This window comes from Carassius carassius, chromosome 35, assembly GCF_963082965.1.
Source record: "Carassius carassius chromosome 35, fCarCar2.1, whole genome shotgun sequence".
Lineage (NCBI taxonomy): Eukaryota > Metazoa > Chordata > Actinopteri > Cypriniformes > Cyprinidae > Carassius > Carassius carassius.
Window position 1 is genome coordinate 5907243 of NC_081789.1, and position 18198 is coordinate 5925440.

Genomic DNA, 18198 nt, shown 5'->3' on the forward strand with positions numbered 1-18198 from the left:
TGAGAGACTTCTTCAGCTCTAACAAACAAACAAAAACCTCTGCTCACGTTGGTACGTTTTTCCCAAAGACTGTCGCAAGACCTTACGCCACAGCCATTAATAGAACTTAGCTGGCCCATTTCCTCTGGTGTCTGCAATAAAAAACTGCCATGGCTCAGTATGTTTGTCAGTTAGAGGACAAGGGGTCAAGAGATATTTGCAGATTATGAAATTTCAGTTAATTACTAAGGCAGGAGAGAGTCAAGGGGCAAAGAAAGCCTGAAATAAATCAGGGCACCTACCCGAATATCCTCTGGATCCAGACTGTGCTCACTCCAGGCGGACGTGATGCTGCTATTCAGGTATGACCCTGACCGGCCCATGTCCAATTCATCTTCATAGGCCTCTGTAGCAATGTCATCCCTTAGATGTGTACCCGCAAACAAGAACTGTGGGAAAGACATGAGTGTTTAAGAGATTCTGTAAAATATGATTTTAGCCAAATAATGATTCAGTGGATGGAAGAGGATTGGTTGGTTTACCTTTGGCACAAGCAGTAACCCCAAAGTGACAGTCACTGTCAAGTGTGTATGAGCAAAGAATAGCATCAACATCCAGTCCGGGTGCAGTTCAGGGGCAAGAGTGAACCTGTGGATATATTTACAGAAAAATGAATAATCATCTACAATCATCTAACAATACAGTACAATACAATATAACTATCTGGTATGTGTGCATTTAAGATCTGGTCATATTCCAAAATGCTTATTTCAACAACCAAATTCTTCAATAATTTAACTTACTTTATATGAATGCGTATTCAATTAAATAAATATACTGATATAATTTACAATATATGGTATCATCAAAGTGGATAATATAGTAATGTTACAACTTTTTCCAGCTTTGAAGCAGCACCTAATGCGTCATGTTTTGCTAACCTTTCTCCCTGATAAACCTTGCATGCTTTTATTACACTCTTACACTCTACATCATAGGTCACTAACAGGCGGACCGCGGTCTGGGTCCAGACCCAGAAGCCGTCCCATATGGACCCGGACCTAAAACCAAAACGGAAAGTTATGATATAATTTAAAACCTGATAGGGCGCTTATATTTAATCCGACGTAGTTTTTGTTGTTTTTACGGTGGGATAGTGGAAAAGCATATACCAATTGCATGCGAATTAAGCCATCCCACGTGATACCACTCATCCAATCAAGCCTCTGCATTCCAGGCGGCAAACATCGCGAGTTGTCTTCAGTGCAGACAGATGAGAGAATTAAATCCAAGTTACACATTAAAAGACGGTAGAATACCGAATAGCGATACATGTAGAAAACAGAGAGAAACAGACGAGTGAGATGGAGAAAGGGAGAAAAACAGGCGAGTGAGTCGAAGAAAGGGAGAAAAACACGCAAGTGAGATGGAGAAAGGGAGAAAAACAGACGAGTGAGACAGAGAAAGGGAGAGAAACAGGCGAGTGAGATGGAGGAAGTTTAGAAAAAGACGAGAGAGACAGAGAAAGTTTAGAAAAAGATGAGTGAGACAGAAAGTTTAGAAAAAGACGAGTGAGACAGAGAAAAGGAGAAAAACAGGAAAGTGAGATGGAGAAAATTTAGAAAAAGATGAGTGAGACAGAGAAAGGGAGTTAAAATATTGCAATGCTCTCTTGGCAGGTCTTCCAGTAAATTCTATCAAACCTTTACAATTAATCCAGAACGTGGCACCAAGATTAATTTTTAATGAGCCGAAAAGAATACACGTCCACCTCTGTTTATTAATTTGCACTGGCTACCAATAGCTGCTCGCATAAAATTCAAGGAATTGATGCTTGCCTTCAAAACCACCACTGGCTCTGCACCCCTTTACCTAAATTCATTACTCCATCCCAGAAAAGCACAAAGTCACTTTTACGGACTTTTAAATGAAATGTTCCCTCCTGGTGGAATGACCTCCCCAACTCAATCCGAGCAGCTGAGTCCTTAGCTATCTCCAAGAATCATCTTAAAACACATCTCTTCCATCTTTATTTGATCCTCTAACTTTAGCACTCAGTATTCTAATTCAATTCTTAAAAAAAAAGATAATATTCTACAACCCGAATTCCGGAAAAGTTGGGACGTTTTTTAAGTTTTAATAAAATGAAAACTAAAAGACTTTCAAATCACATGAGCCAATATTTTATTCACAATAGAACATAGATAACATAGCAAATGTTTAAACTGAGAAAGTTTACAATTTTATGCACAAAATGAGCTCATTTCAATTTTGATTTCTGCTACAGGTCTCAAAATAGTTGGGACGGGGCATGTTTACCATGGTGTAGCATCTCCTTTTCTTTTCAAAACAGTTTGAAGACGTCTGGGCATTGAGGCTATGAGTTGCTGGAGTTTTGCTGTTGGAATTTGGTCCCATTCTTGCCTTATATAGATTTCCAGCTGCTGAAGAGTTCGTGGTCGTCTTTGACGTATTTTTCGTTTAATGATGCACCAAATGTTCTCTATAGGTGAAAGATCTGGACTGCAGGCAGGCCAGGTTAGCACCCGGACTCTTCTACGACGAAGCCATGCTGTTGTTATAGCTGCAGTATGTGGTTTTGCATTGTCCTGCTGAAATAAACAAGGCCTTCCCTGAAATAGACATTGTTTGGAGGGAAGCATATGTTGCTCTAAAACCTTTATATACCTTTCAGCATTCACAGAGCCTTCCAAAACATGCAAGCTGCCCATACCGTATGCACTTATGCACCCCCATACCATCAGAGATGCTGGCTTTTGAACTGAACGCTGATAACATGCTGGAAGGTCTCCCTCCTCTTTAGCCCGGAGGACACGGCGTCCGTGATTTCCAACAATAATGTCAAATTTGGACTCGTCTGACCATAAAACACTATTCCACTTTGAAATAGTCCATTTTAAATGAGCCTTGGCCCACAGGACACGACGGCGCTTCTGGACCATGTTCACATATGGCTTCCTTTTTGCATGATAGAGCTTTAGTTGGCATCTGCTGATGGCACGGCGGATTGTGTTTACCGACAGTGGTTTCTGAAAGTATTCCTGGGCCCATTTAGTAATGTCATTGACACAATCATGCCGATGAGTGATGCAGTGTCGTCTGAGAGCCCGAAGACCACGGGCATCCAATAAAGGTCTCCGGCCTTGTCCCTTACGCACAGAGATTTCTCCAGTTTCTCTGAATCTTTTGATGATGTTATGCACTGTAGATGATGAGATTTGCAAAGCCTTTGCAATTTGACGTTGAGGGACATTTTTTTAAAGTTTTCCACAATTTTTTTACGCAGTCTTTCACAGATTGGAGAGCCTCTGCCCATCTTTACTTCTGAGAGACTCTGCTTCTCTAAGACAAAGCTTTTATAGCTAATCATGTTACAGACCTGATATCAATTAACTAGATGTTCTCCCAGCTGAATCTTTTCAAAACTGCTTGCTTTTTTTGCCATTTGTTGCCCCGTGCCAACTTTTTTGAGACCTGTAGCAGGCATTAAATTTTAAATGAGCTAATTAAGTGGATAAAAGTGTAAAATTTCTCAGTTTAAACATTTGCTACGTTATCTATGTTCTATTGTGAATAAAATATTGGCTCATGTAATTTGAAATTCCTTTAGTTTTCATTTTATTAAAATTTAAAAAACGTCCCAACTTTTCCGGAATTCGGGTTGTAACTACCTTTCTAATCTTTTTGTATTCTATCTATTTTATTTTTATTTATTATACAATTGTGTGTGTGTGTGTGTGTGTGTGTGTATATATATTGGGGCTCGAAAGTTTGGGCACCCCATGCAGATTCTGTGAAAATTTGAATAATTTTCAAAAAATAAGAGAGATCATACTAAATGCATGTTATTTTTAATTTTTAATTTAGTACTGTCCTGAGTAAGATATTGTACATAAAAGATGTTTACGTTTAGTCCACAAGACAAAAAAAAAAATGCTGAAATTATTAAAATAACCCCATTCAAAAGTTTGGGAACCCTTGGTTCTTAATACTGTGTGTGGTTACCTGGATGGTCCACGACTGTCTTTTTGTTTTGTGATGGTTGTGCATGAGTCCCTTGTTTGTTCTGAACAGTTAAACTGAGAACTGTTCTTCAGAATCTTTAAGGTGCTGCAGATTATTCAGCTTTCCAGCATCTTTGCATATTCGAACCCTTACCAGCAGTGACTGTATGATTTTGAAATCCATCTTTTCACACTGAGGACAATTGAGGCACTCAAACACAACTATTAAAAAAGGTTCAAACATTCACTGATGCTCCAGAAGGAAACAAGATGCATTAAGAGCTGGGGTTGAAAACTTTTGAACACGATGAAGATGGCCAAATTTTTCTTATTTTGTTGAAATATAATTTTTTCCATTTAGTTTGCCCTTCGTAAGCAACAGAAGATACTTCTATGTTTCCCGGAACACAAATTAAGTACAATTTACCTTGATCTTCAAATTCCATAAGTTTTCACCCCCCCCCAGCTCTTAATGCATCTTGTTTCCTTCTGGAGCAAAATAACATGCATATAGTATGATCTCTCTTATTTTTTGAAAATTGTTCACATTTTCCAAGATTCTGCAAGGGGTGGCCAAACTTTCGAGCCCCACTGTGTGTGTGTATATATCTTCTGGACCTTTGCTTCAAGAAACTTTCTCTAACTGGACCTCTTTAAATTTTAGTTGAATACCCCTGCTCTACACTATTACTCTGATCTAATAATTCTATGTGGGTACTGTTACACCAAAATACAGATAGTTAAGTAACACTATCCCATGGCTCTGTACTGTGATTAATTACTGTAGAAACAGTGGAGAGAGCAGCAAGTGATGCAGAACTTCTAAAAATCACATGCCCTGCCTTTGAAGTCAACTGCCTATATCTTGTGTAAGAGTTCAAGCTAAGTCCCTGCCTGAATGAGTGCCTCATTACTGCTGAAGTTATTCATATGCTCCACAACCCTAAACCGACTCTTTAGAAGGCAGTGTCAGTCCATCGGCAGGGAAAGCTGAGCTTCCTCAAAAATACATTTAAAATTTAACATAAGAACTAAAAAGCGATAAAATTGTTTAAATTGCACAGGGGGGTTTAACCAATGCCCAAATGTAAGATCAGATAGCTTAATCAAAAATGTTAATAGTAAACTGACCAATCAGAATGAATATTCAAATGATGTCAAATCATTGGTTTCTGTCAAAATTGTGCCTGTAATGGGAAAAGGGATTAGAAAAAATGCTAACACTTTAGCATAGGGACAAATTCTTACTATTTCTACTAAACTAGTTGTTTATTAACTAGTCTGTTATTAAAATAATGGCTGTTTATTAAAGCACATATTCTGCATCGCCATATTCTATAACCCTAAGCCTTCCCAACACCTAAACTTAACAACTACCTTACTAACTATTAATAAGCAGCAAATGAGGAGTTTATTTAGGCCAAGATGGTTTGTCAATGGTGCGAATTGGAAATACTGTGACATAATAAATGAGAAAAAAATATTTTCAAACCAGTAAACTACTGTATCAGTTTAGTGAAATATTGCAACAGACGAAGAGAGACTGTGTATTCTGCCAAGTATACAAATTAGTTCTGATTATTAAAGGATCGCAAAGCAAATGAACAAATTAAAATTTAATCAAAGCTTAAAGAAATCCGAATAGAGGATTTTCCATTTAATGAAACAGATTGATGGTTCTTAAGACCCAATGATCCTGTCATAATGGTTAACATTCAATTAAAGAGAAGCAACCTATATTTAGATCTATTCTTCAAACAAACCACATGACTTTTGCACAAGTCATTGTATCCTTTAGATTCTTTAATTGTAATTGCATGGAAAAGAGTGACCAGTGAGTTATTATAAGGGGTCTGGAGCGAAGATGACAATAACTGTATCTGTTGCAAGTTATTTGTATCTTTTAATGTGGATGGGGCTTAAAACTAAGACCTTTGAGAAGAAGGAAGACGTCCTTGGTGGCAGACTCTCACCTTAAAATTTGGAATATGGCAGAGAGGATGAGCTCATTGTGCACTGCGATGGCCATGTAGCGTGGCTCATGAAACGCTGAGGGGACTGTCCTCACCGCATAACACAGATACACACCCCACAGGAGGAACAGGAACTCAGCTGTTTGAGAGAGGTAGTATAGAGTTAATACCCAACTGACTAGTACCTGGGACCTACCAGTTCCCAGATCAACCCGAGAATGATGTGGCTGTCAAAACCTTTCTGTTACAAACCAATATAGCGCTAGAAAATACCAGAATGATAGAGAAAAAAAAGATATTCAATAAATGCAATAAATGCCATCTAGATTGCCGGTGTTCTCTGGACGCCTCTTGACAGACAATTGCAAATGAAGCTGTGGAAGGCAGTTCAAAGTTTTATAGTTCCCCATCCCCTATTGGCACATCCTATACAATGTCAGCCAGTCAGCTGGCTTGACATCAATAAACATGTGTTCCCCGGTGAAACTCTGTCATCATCAATGTGACGCTTACTGGTCCAGGTGTTAGACTGGGCACTTTCCAATCTGCCATGCTTGAGGGTAAGACATCAGGATAAACATTTGTGCTGAATTCGATTCGTCACAGTCCGATTGATGCTTCCTGTGAGATTCGCTATGTGTCTGCAATTACTGCCAAGGCAGCCTTGATTCATCACTTTCTTGGCTTGTATTACGAATATGATGACCTGCATTGGTCTACCGCGGTTGTTATGTTTAGGTTAGCATACTCTACACTTACAATGTATGCAGTAAAGAGTATGCACACTATGCAGATAGTGTGTTATTATTATTGTTTTGTGTGCAAATCATTTGTCAAATTGAGTAGTATGCACAACAGATTGAACTTTATGGAATATTGTTTCCCATAATGCATTGCTTTTGACTTTAGAATTTTATTTTCAATTCCTAATAATTTATTAATAATAATAATAATAATAATAAAAATGATAAAATAGGGTATTAAGGTACTAGTACACCCTTGCTTGATTCGTTATTTGTTTAGGCATTTTAACACAATGCAAAATAACTACTTTTGCATGTAGAATGTAGAATACTGATATTTGTCATAGCAAAATGTATACTGTTTCACTTACTCTTTTTAAAAACATACATGCACTTCAACTGTCAGGACTCAATATCTTAGATGTAGCTGTTTGGAACAAGAACAGATTAAAGTTTTGTCGTCACTTACTGACAAATGAAGCACCTTTTTATTTTAAAAATACATATAAATAATTATTTAGATCCAATTTTGCCATGAAAAAGCTTATTACAGATGTCACAGACTTAAAATAAAATAAAATAGCTGTCCTACACGAAAAAGTACATACATTTTAGCATACCTTTGCAAAGATGACTTATTATGGAAATATATAATTACTGAATATCAATTACAATTCAATTAAAACGTATTGTAGTTTACATTTTAGCAGAACATCAGTGTTTTTTGACATCTATTTTCAAAATTACTTCTATTGTCTTTAAATTAGGGTTAAAGTTTACTGCTAAATGTACAGACATTTATGGTTAACAAAAATATACTTTTAAAACATTTCTATTCAAAACTGTATGTCATGTATTTAAATATATTTGTAATTGATTACACATTGTAATGTTGCACTTTAGTGCATTTAAAATATATGAACTAAATGTAATACTGATTAAAATTGATGACAATTTTACATTTTTAAATGTACTTCTTTTGTTGCACTTTTTTTCATAAGAGATGTGTATTTTATTTATTTTTTAATAAGAATTTAGCCATTCATAGAAAGTAAAAGAAAAAAAAGTGAATATATGGACTACATTTACGGTGCTCTCGTGCTAATATACATTTATTTTAATTATATGGAAAAGAGCAGCAAGAACATTCTGCTAAATACAGTTTTTTTTTTGTGTGTGTTCCAAGGATGAAAATATTGGTTTAGAATGACCCATTGGGATCACCCCAGTGATCCATTCATAACATTTTTGTGTAAACTATTACTTTAGGCAGTCCATTGAAGAGATTATTTGTATTTTCTTTCATTAAAAAAGTATCCATATTTGGGAGTATTTCATCCAGACTGTTTGAGTCCACTAGCAATTTATTCCAGCCTGTGCTCATTAAAATGCCAAATACTCAAACAGGAAACTCTTAGGTAACAGATTCACTCACCCACAGCTATCATGTAGTCCCAACGGTCCAGCAGACACATGCTGAACTGTAGCCCATCAGTGGTGAAGCCTACACTGATGAGAGCGAGATGTCTGCTTGAATTCTGACAAACAGCGGCGGTCCAGGCTATTGCGAACCACAACACAATCAGCAGGATGACACACAGTAGACGTAACACCCTCCAGCTGGTCATGTAGGGGATCCGTTGGGCTGTACGTGACAGGAACACCTTGAGGACCCTGGAAAACAGTGACAAGAACCATTGTATCGTTATCACTTCCATATTGGAAATTACATGGGATTGGATCTGGAAAATTTTGTTAAAGTTTTAATATAACTGAAGAATTACACATGAATGTGCATTAAGAAATGAAAGGTCAATTTTGATATAATTTGACATCATAATATATACATTCTTCTCTTTGGATGTGGACCAGTTTTTGATTTCAAAGTCTGTCTCATCGAACAAACTTATAAATGGTTATAGCGTACAGCCTTCTCATTATCACCGTTTGTCTTTGTTACATTGATAAAGTGTCATCTATACACCTTTTTTTTCACCCTAGTGAAGCATCATCCCATTTCTGTCCAGATCTGAACAGAAGTCATTCATTTCTGTTGCCTAATTACAAAAACCATTAAATCATTTGGCATTTCTAGCATATATCATACCCTCTAGCCCACATTTTCCTCTGTGCACGTTCTGTGCAAGATTCTCCTTCATCCTATCAGGCCAGATCCTCAGAACACAGGCTGTCCTCTGTTCATTTTCTATTTTTGTTGTCTAAACCATTCAGTAAACTGTAATACATTGTAGCCATTATGGTCTAGGTATTTATCCTGTTATTGGTTTTCTCACAATGATTTTAAGCAGGCATTTTGGCATGTAGATTAACGATGTAAAATCTTTTTAAACCGTACTTTACCCCTGATGAACTAGTCGTAGGACAAACAGCTCTGACACTTTATTGGATACTTTACTTAATTGGAAATTAGGGATAATATAAACTTTAACTGTGCTTAAAAGGGTTTCACAGCAGCTAAATCAGGAGAGGCAAATGCTGCAAGGTCACACAGGAAATTAAGTCTGTAAAAGAGTAAGAAAAGTGCATTAGAAAGCCACTCTATGCTGACCTTCTTTTTAGCATCTAAAGTATTTATTAAATAATAGTCTGTTTGAATCTGAACATTTTATTGAATATAATAGGGATAACAAAGTTAAAGTACAGTGTTTGATGTGATGGCCAAAATCAAAATAACAATTCATCTAGGTGCCTCAAGTAACCTTATAACAATTAAGTGTGATTACATAGTACAAATCAAATGTAATGTTTTTGTATAGTGCATGTTAATTGCAATACAATTTACGTACATTATAGTTTTAATTTATAATCAGTTAAAGTATTTTTGACCCACATAAGACCTTATGTATATTTATTAGTGCTGAGCAATGATTAATCATGATTAATTAATTTTATTTTGTTATTAATTTTATTTTATTTTTTAAATTCTTAAATATATACATGCATGTATGTGTATTTATATATACATAATAAATACACACGTATGTATTTATGTACTCCAAAACTTTTATTTTGGATGTGATTAATCACGATTAATTGTTGCCCAGCACTAATACAATACTTCTATATAATTATTTTGATTGTTTTTAAAATATGATTAAAGTTTCTGTTTAATGTTCTGACAAAAACTAAAATATTCTTTAATTCAATTTCTATTGAAACGTAGCTATATGTGATGTATTATACAGATAATATACTGTAGGTTTGCAATTACACATTTGTAGAGCTGCACTATTATCGTAAAAAAAAAATATCGCAGTATCGAGTGCAGTTATCATGTTTAGGTATGAAACAGTTTCACAAACAGACATTTAAACCATACAGTACCATTTCTAATATGTCTCACAACATTCATATTATCTCAGAAATACTAGGATTTATGTATTTATAAGTGAGTCATTGAATCATTTATTAAAATATTTTTTTAAATAATTTATTCAAATTACTTAAAAAAAATAAAAATAAAATAGACTCTAGCAATTAATATTTTGTTACAGCCTCTAGCAAATTACGTTATTTTGCATGGTTCAGAATCATAGGAGAATCGTGTTTTGTTTTTGTTCTTTTGCTTGATTTTCGAATGACAAAATTACAATTAAGTACAAGCACATTCAATACAACTGAGGATATCTCATTTTCACAATGATTTACAAAGTCATGCAGTTATTTAAATATTTAAATTGCATAATATTGTTTATAAAAAAAATAGTAAAAAAAAACAAATATAAAAAAATAAATATATAGTTTTAATACTAAGATGTGTTTATAATTTAAAATGCAATACTGTATGCAGAATTTTAAGTTGCTGTCAATATTTTTCTATTTTGGTTTAGTAATGGTTAAAGCCCTTGAGGAACAGATGCAATCTAGCTGACTGTTCAGTCGCTGTAGCCCAGCCTTTGGCTCTCTCGCCCACTATCCAATCTGCTACCTGACACCCATCCAGCCTTACTGTTTTTTTCAGGGTTGATTCTGAAATGGCAAAGATCTCAGCAGGTTCCACCTCATCAGCCATATTAGGAAAGTGCAAGTTGTGACATTTAATAACATTGTGGTCTGTGAGTCATCCAGCATGAGTGGGTGTGTTATTGTGTGTACAGGTGCACGCGTATTTGTGTGTGTGTGTGTGTTTGTGTGTGTGTGTGTTTGTCTGAAGCAGATTATCTATTTAGCTGAGGCATCAATCTCAAAACTATCACGGACTGCAGTGTGTCATTCTCCGTTCACATAAGTCGTTCTCAATATCTCTTTCTAGCCATTCCTAAGATTAAGATTTGTATCAATCAAAACAATTCATTATAACTAAGACTGTGACCAAAATAACAACAACACTGCGAGTTCTACAGGTATCTGGAAGAGTGACTCATCTTTTAGAATGTAATAAATGTCGTACCTGTAGAGTTTGAGAGTGACCGTTCCATAGACAGTGGCAAATCCGAGCAGACGAACCCATCGTAGTAGTATACAGCGGAAAACACTCGGCTGGAAGTACAGAATCACCACCTAGAAGATAATTAATAGGCACTTAAGGAATATGCATTTATTTTATTATCTGGAAATCTATTTATTCAGATAAGAGGATGTTTGATATGAGACCCCTACTGTTTCATCCTTGACTGATGGAATTATTTTATAATTCAAGTTTTCAATTTAAGTTTATTTGTATAGCGCTTTTTACGATACAAATCATTGCAAAGCAACTTTACAGAAAATTAAGTTTATTCAATATTTAGTAGTAGCTTATAAGTGGTGACTGTCAGTTTATGCACGTATGACAGGCATTTTCAGAAAAATTAATACAAGACGTAGTCAACCATACAATGAACACTATTATTATAACATGATGCAATCACACTTGTAGCAATATTTGTTAGTTCTGTATGTTGTTTTAATTTAAAAATTAAAAACCACTTCAAAAAGTAATGGATAATAGTCTTGATGTTACCATGAAAGAACACCATAACTACATAAACACAGTTTAATAAGCTGCGATAGAAAAAAATAGAAAATCAAATTAATTACATATACTCATTAATTAATAATATTTGCATGTATGTACATAATAAAAGCCCCGTATATAATAATGTCTACAACCTTTTTGTGGCTAAAGAATATTTTCTTACTATTTTTTTAGCATCTTGCTCCATGAGCAGCACATTATGTTATTTTTTTTATTTTGTTATGCTTCGTCCAACTGTCAAATTTCATAGCATTTTTTTTAAATCAAAATATTTTTTTATTGATTATACATGAAACATGAAATTTACACACATGAATACAAAACAAACAAACAAACAGATGACAGACTTAAACATCCTTTTATTTTTATTTTTCTCCCTAGGACTCATGAAGATACATAAATCAGAAATTCACTTTTCATTTCTTTGTTCATCACTCAGTCCAGACTTGCATCAAGCCTTAAACCTATTACAAAATGCAAACACTCTCTATGATGTGTCAGTGATGTGCGCTTTCATTGATCTTTCCATCCATCAACCTTATCTGTCATAGTTCTCCAAACAACCCCATCAGATGCCAAGGAATCTGACGGAGAATTCCAGCACATCACCGCAGTTCCGTTGCATCCACAGAGAGAAAGAGAGAGAGACACTAAAGGTGAACTGTAATTGAAGCAGAACCTCACAGCTGTGCCGCCCCCTCTGTCCCCCCCGCGTTGGCTCCCGCTCAATCTCTCCATGTGCAAACAGTGATGCGACGTTCTGTGTGTAATCTAATAACAACAGTCTGCTCACTTCTCAGGAAGCTCTATTATTGGATTTATTATGGAAAAATGATTCCGAGCAGATGAATTGCTCTAGCACGGACTCTTCTGTCTTAATTAAGTTGAGGAAAACTAATGACAGACACAGAGGCACATCCGTAGGGGGGCTCCTGCAGACCACCACAGCTCTCTAACACACTTCTACAGATACCTCACAAATCTTAGAGGCTGACATGATCAAATAGTGAAGATGCACATCATTAAATACTTATTCTGCTATTTAAAGTCAACATAAGAAGCTGTTCAGCATTGGTAACCCATTTAAGGGTGAGACTATAGTTATCCAACTGAAATTAGAAAGTCTTACCACCAAAACATAAAAGGTAAAACAGAAATAATTATATATATATATATATATATATATATATATATATATATATATATATATATATATATATATTAAGCTAAATTTGTTATGTCAAGCTTTTTTTTTTAAGAAACCAGAATAAGAAGTTTCAATCCTTCAGTTATAGACATCCAGTTGCCCTTTCATAACTGTTATCACAACATAAAAAAGAAAAACATTTATTAACTATTAAATAAAGTACATGGAAGTCATTTTCAAAGCTTGTAACTACTTTGATCTCAAAGGTCTTTCCATTGCATTTACTCGTGTCACCAGCAGATGTCCTCTGTGTTTCGAGCGCAGTGAATCATTTTGTGATGTACTGTAAATGGTTGAACTGATTCAAAGTACGATTCACTGTTTCAGAAAGCTTTAGTCCTCCCATCACAGCAGCAGCTCCTTATCCATCAATATATTTTATGAAGCAGTCAAAGAGGTATAACATACCTGGGCTGCTTCCCATGACCATTATAAAAGGTCTTTACAATGTATTTGGGCTTAGGATGTTTTGGGAAACACGGCCCTGGTCTGTTGCACTAGAATGATGTAGTTATGGCATCTACCAGCAGGTGCTAACTGCTAATACTAATCAGTCAAATTTGACTTTGTCAAAATGGCGCACTTTATGCACAGTGTTTGGGGGTTACCAGTAATGTAATCAGATTACTTTTTAAGTAAGTATTAAAGTTACGCATTACTTTTGAACTAAGTTACTTTTTTTGTCCCATATACTGACTCACAGCTCTCCTGTCTGCATGCTGAGAGAAATCAAAAGTGCAGAGACACTTCTAGACTAAATGTGAACATGCATTTCTCCTCACTTGCACAAAAACAGATTCGGTATTCATGGCTTATTCATTTCAATTTAGGTATGAAAGTGCTTTCACATTTGCTCAGAAAATTGAACTATTGAACTTTTTTTATTGAAAACAAACAAGTAAGCTCATCCCAAATGTGAAAAAGTAACACACAATAAACATAACACATGACTTTCAATAAAAAGTATCTAAGTAACGCAATACTGTAATGCATTACTTTTTTTATTTTTTAAGTAACTTTCCCCAACACTGTTTATGTGTATATCATTGTGTTAGATGGTCATTACTCTGTGTCACCAAGTGTGCACTTGGGGAAGGACTGCAGGTGTTTAGGGCACCAACATAAAAAAGGGGTGTTTCTTAAAGGCGCAGTGACAAAAATGACTGCACAACTGTAAGGATCAGAGAGAGGGTGGAGAATGGATGTGGAAAGCTAAACTCAGATAAATGTAATGAACCCTTTAAATGCAATTTTAACATCCAGTGGGGCAGGAATGTGTTTAAGATGAAGTGTGTGTCTGTGTGTGTGTGTGTGTGTGTAATAGCAGCCTAAGATCCTTTGGCAGAAGTGTGTGTGTGTGTGTGTGTGTGTGTGTTGTGGTTGTCAGGGGAGCATCCAGTCAGCCATCTCTTAATTAGAACTGGGAGTACCACATGCCTCCAGCAGAACAGTTTTAACCAGTCACTGACAAACCATGCAAAACTAACACTTTACACCTCCTCATAAATATCTGATGCAGAGTAAACAGCACTCCTCTCAAAAATGACTTCATTGTCAGCATAATATTCATCTCAACTAAAGTTACATCACTGTTGAAACCTGTACCCTGTCAGCAATATCTATAATGTACTCCAGGAGTGACTAGAACCGCAGTGTTTCAAAGGCCTGTAATGTGTCAAAACGCAATTCATAGTGCAACGCAAGTATGCACAGCATCTCAGCTTTGTTGCAGAAGGAAGCTAGGGTGAGCATTAGCATAAACTGTCATCTTCTACATTCAGTTTCCCTTTTCAGGTCAGCTAATGTGAAGCAGCAGTTTGAAGAGAATCTTGCTGAGCAAGTGAAAGTTAGTTAAACTGTCAATGGGTATAATAACTTGAACAGCACATTCGATGTAGTGACACAGAAATATGAAGATAACTCTATCGCCCCTTCACCAGTGAAGTGTGTATCTGCCAGACAGATGAAATAAAGTACATTAAATTTGTACCACGGGACAACACACTAGCAACACATTGGGCTAGTCTGCATCTGTGTACTGGATGTATATTTTGAGTTTGCAGTGTGTTTTTAGGAAACTGCTTCATTACAATTAAAGACTCAGAATTGAATTCTTGCATAGTGCATATTGTTTTATATACACTACATACTGAATACTTTCAAACTGTATATGAAACAGTACACAGTCTGCAACAATACACAGTTTAAACAGTAGCTGTTGCTACAAGATTGCACATAATATAGTCCAGCAGTGTAAAATTTGCATTCTGTCAAAGCGTGTGCAGGATGTAATGATGATCATCAATTTTATACATTTAATAAAAAATGCAGTATGAATGCAAACAGAATATACTACAGTACATTTGCCATGTTGTCATTGTCATGCGATCTACAGTACAATATTATGTAACATTAGTTGGTTATTTCTATAAATATGAATTTATGGACATGGCAACTTCTCTCGTTACCTTTTGCGCAACCCAGGCTCATTGGAAAAACGTGCCTGTGGTGACATTTCTGCAAATGACATTACACTGTTTATTACACAGTTTGTGACAATTTCAAAATGCTATAAAATGGCACATACTGTACATCTTTATAAATTTCAGTCTAAACAGAAAAACATGAATAGGGCACTGTTTTCTTATGTTGGTTATTTTAAGTGTGGAAATTAAATGTCCGATGTGTGGTTGTAAAAGGATAACATTTTATCAAGTTTGAAAATGACACACCACCTACATTAAACCCTACCCTAAGCAGTTAGTGTTAAATAGTTAGTTCACCCAAAAATGAAAGCTCTCTGAAACTCCATCATAAGACCCTTGATAATGGCAAAGGTCTATTCCCAGAGAGAATAAATCGTTGAATAAAGACGTTATTTTTATTTTCTTTGCACACAAAAAAAGTAATCTCGTAGCCTTGTAAAATTACGGTTGAACCACTGATGTCACATGGACCATTTTAACAATGTACTTACAATCTTTCTGTGCCTTGCACATGGTAGGACCCTTGCTGTCTATTAAGGGTCTGAAAGCTCTCGGATTTCATCAAAAATATCTTTATTTGTGTTTTAAATTTGAACGGAAGTCTTATGGGTTTGAAACGACATGATGGAGAACAATTAATGACAGAATTTTCAATTTTGGGTAAACTGTCCCTTGAATGAAATTAAAAATGAATTAAAAATGCCTTTGCTGAAGCAACCATGATAATTTAGATAGTTTCTACAAGTCCTTGAGCTCTTTTATTGTGACTTGTGTTTCACGGGACTTGTACCTGATTGCTTTGCAGAAGTGTAATGCTTTATCACATGAGCTACCGAGCAAGTTTACCACAACAAGTCTTTTATAAGATTATTTACATTATTTGACCACTGCAATAAAAATTTCTATAAAAAGTTGTTAGTGTTTCACTACAGTGAACCACAGTGAACTTTTAATGTATATGCAATTTTTTTGGAGTTTTGCAAAAATGTAGGTAGAAGAACATTTTTTAAATGAGGCTACTGGTGTGTTGCAAAGAAAAATAAAGTGCATATCGCACTTAAGAATCTTACTACTAGAAATAATACATCATCCGTGGGGTTTTGCCTAATTTTTCATGATACAGAATATTTGGATGTAACACTAGTTTGATACTGCTTACGTCATAAAATAGTGTAAGTAGGACGTGTGGAATATTGAAAGAAGTAATCAACAATTGTTTTGTCTTTTTGTGTAAAAATGTGTTAGAATTAAAAAAAATGTCAGGTGATGAAATTATACTGCTTCAGCTACAAGGGAACATTCTCAGATGTTTTGCTAACATTCTGCAAAGATTGCTTATGACTTATTAACAAACATTCATCCAGCACTCTACAAATGCTGGGTTAAATGCAACCCAGTGCTGGGAGAAATATGGACAAACCCAGGTTAAATGTCAATTCCTGGGTTTGTCCATATTTCACCCAACACTGGGTTGTATTTAAACCAGCATTTTGTAGAGTGTAACATTAAAAGAATGTTCATTCAGCATTATCTGTTCTTTAATAATGTTCTTAAAATGCACAACAATCTTACATTTTAGTTGGATGTTTGTGTTTTTTTTTAGAATGTTTAGATAACATTTAAAAGTAATGTTCCCATAATGTTTGCAAAATTATGAAAATGTTTTTAAAACTTGTGAACGTTAGCACAATGTTCTTAGTACTAATTTTAGTTAGCAGGGACTTCTAATTTGTCACACTAAAAATTAAAGGTCAAGTATGTAACACTAATGAGCTGATGGTATTTCAGCCATCTGTTCCATATTAATGAATCCTGACTCTAACACATTCTGCACTCAAAGACCAGAACGTGAGTAAACAAGGACCTTCGTTTTACAACATCTTCCAACATAATTCACCATTTGGGGCGCCGCGATGTCGGCAACATCCTGGCGTGGGTGACAGTTATTACACCTATTGAGACTGTCCAGGGATACCCGTGCGAGCCTCAAAGAAGAAACAAAACACCCACATTCCTAAACAAACACACACAAACTTTTCTTTACGCTCTTTATGTAAGTCCTTAATAATATGTATTTTGAATAGGTTTGTGTGTTGCATAAAATGGTTAATCCTGTTATGCAAGGATTATAAATTGCTGACTTGTAAATTAGAAATGTTTCTCCTAATTTTAATGTTCTCAAATAGAATCATGAGTTGTAACCCTACCCCCCTGACCAGGTCGTAAAACTTTATGACTTAACTGACAGAACAGCAAAACCAGATCACTGGTACCTTTTTAAAACGTATTTCTAAACATATTGACTGTGTTGCCTTTTTGGTGCATTAGATGTTTTCTATAATCAAATTGGAGTATAATGTTTATCGTGTGTTAATCAAACTTTAAATGTTTGTAATTCTGCATATGAATGTAACTTCGTGTTTATATCAGTTATATATGTTATTTTTGGTATCTGTTTAATCGTCATGCTTTGACGGACTCACTTATATAAAGGAAATTAATGAAAAATGTATTAATCTGGAATTACGAACTTGCTAGAATATCACTGCTGAAATCTGATAAGCCATAACTTATTAGAGTGGGTGGTTCTCCAGAGACAAAGGAACGTTTTTCCCGCTTCAGATCGCGGACGTTCATTGGTTGTTCACACAAACAGAGGCGTGAACCACTCAAGCCATAAGAACTGACCCAGGAAGTTCCTCCCTGTCTTCTGTTCTTCTTACTCTTCTTCGCTCTCTTGTCCCTGTCTGGTCCCTCTCAGCACGGCGGCTGAGAGAACAGCCGTTCTCATGGCTCCTTCGGGAGCT

General features: G+C 35.5%; 1 protein-coding gene across 2 annotated transcripts in view; it reads right to left on the bottom strand.

Annotated features, from left to right (window-relative positions):
* Positions 1-18198, bottom strand: part of gpr158a (G protein-coupled receptor 158a) — a 126229-nt gene that overhangs the window by 5174 nt on the left and 102857 nt on the right. The window contains exons 6-11 of one of the 2 annotated variants that reach the window (XM_059524346.1): positions 11132-11241; positions 8156-8394; positions 5978-6116; positions 522-627; positions 282-428; positions 48-131 (exon numbers count right to left, since the gene is read on the bottom strand). In XM_059524346.1, the coding sequence (XP_059380329.1) occupies positions 48-131; positions 282-428; positions 522-627; positions 5978-6116; positions 8156-8394; positions 11132-11241 (825 nt within the window). The remainder of the gene's footprint in view (positions 1-47; positions 132-281; positions 429-521; positions 628-5977; positions 6117-8155; positions 8395-11131; positions 11242-18198) is intronic. The other variant, XM_059524347.1, reaches the window with a different exon arrangement.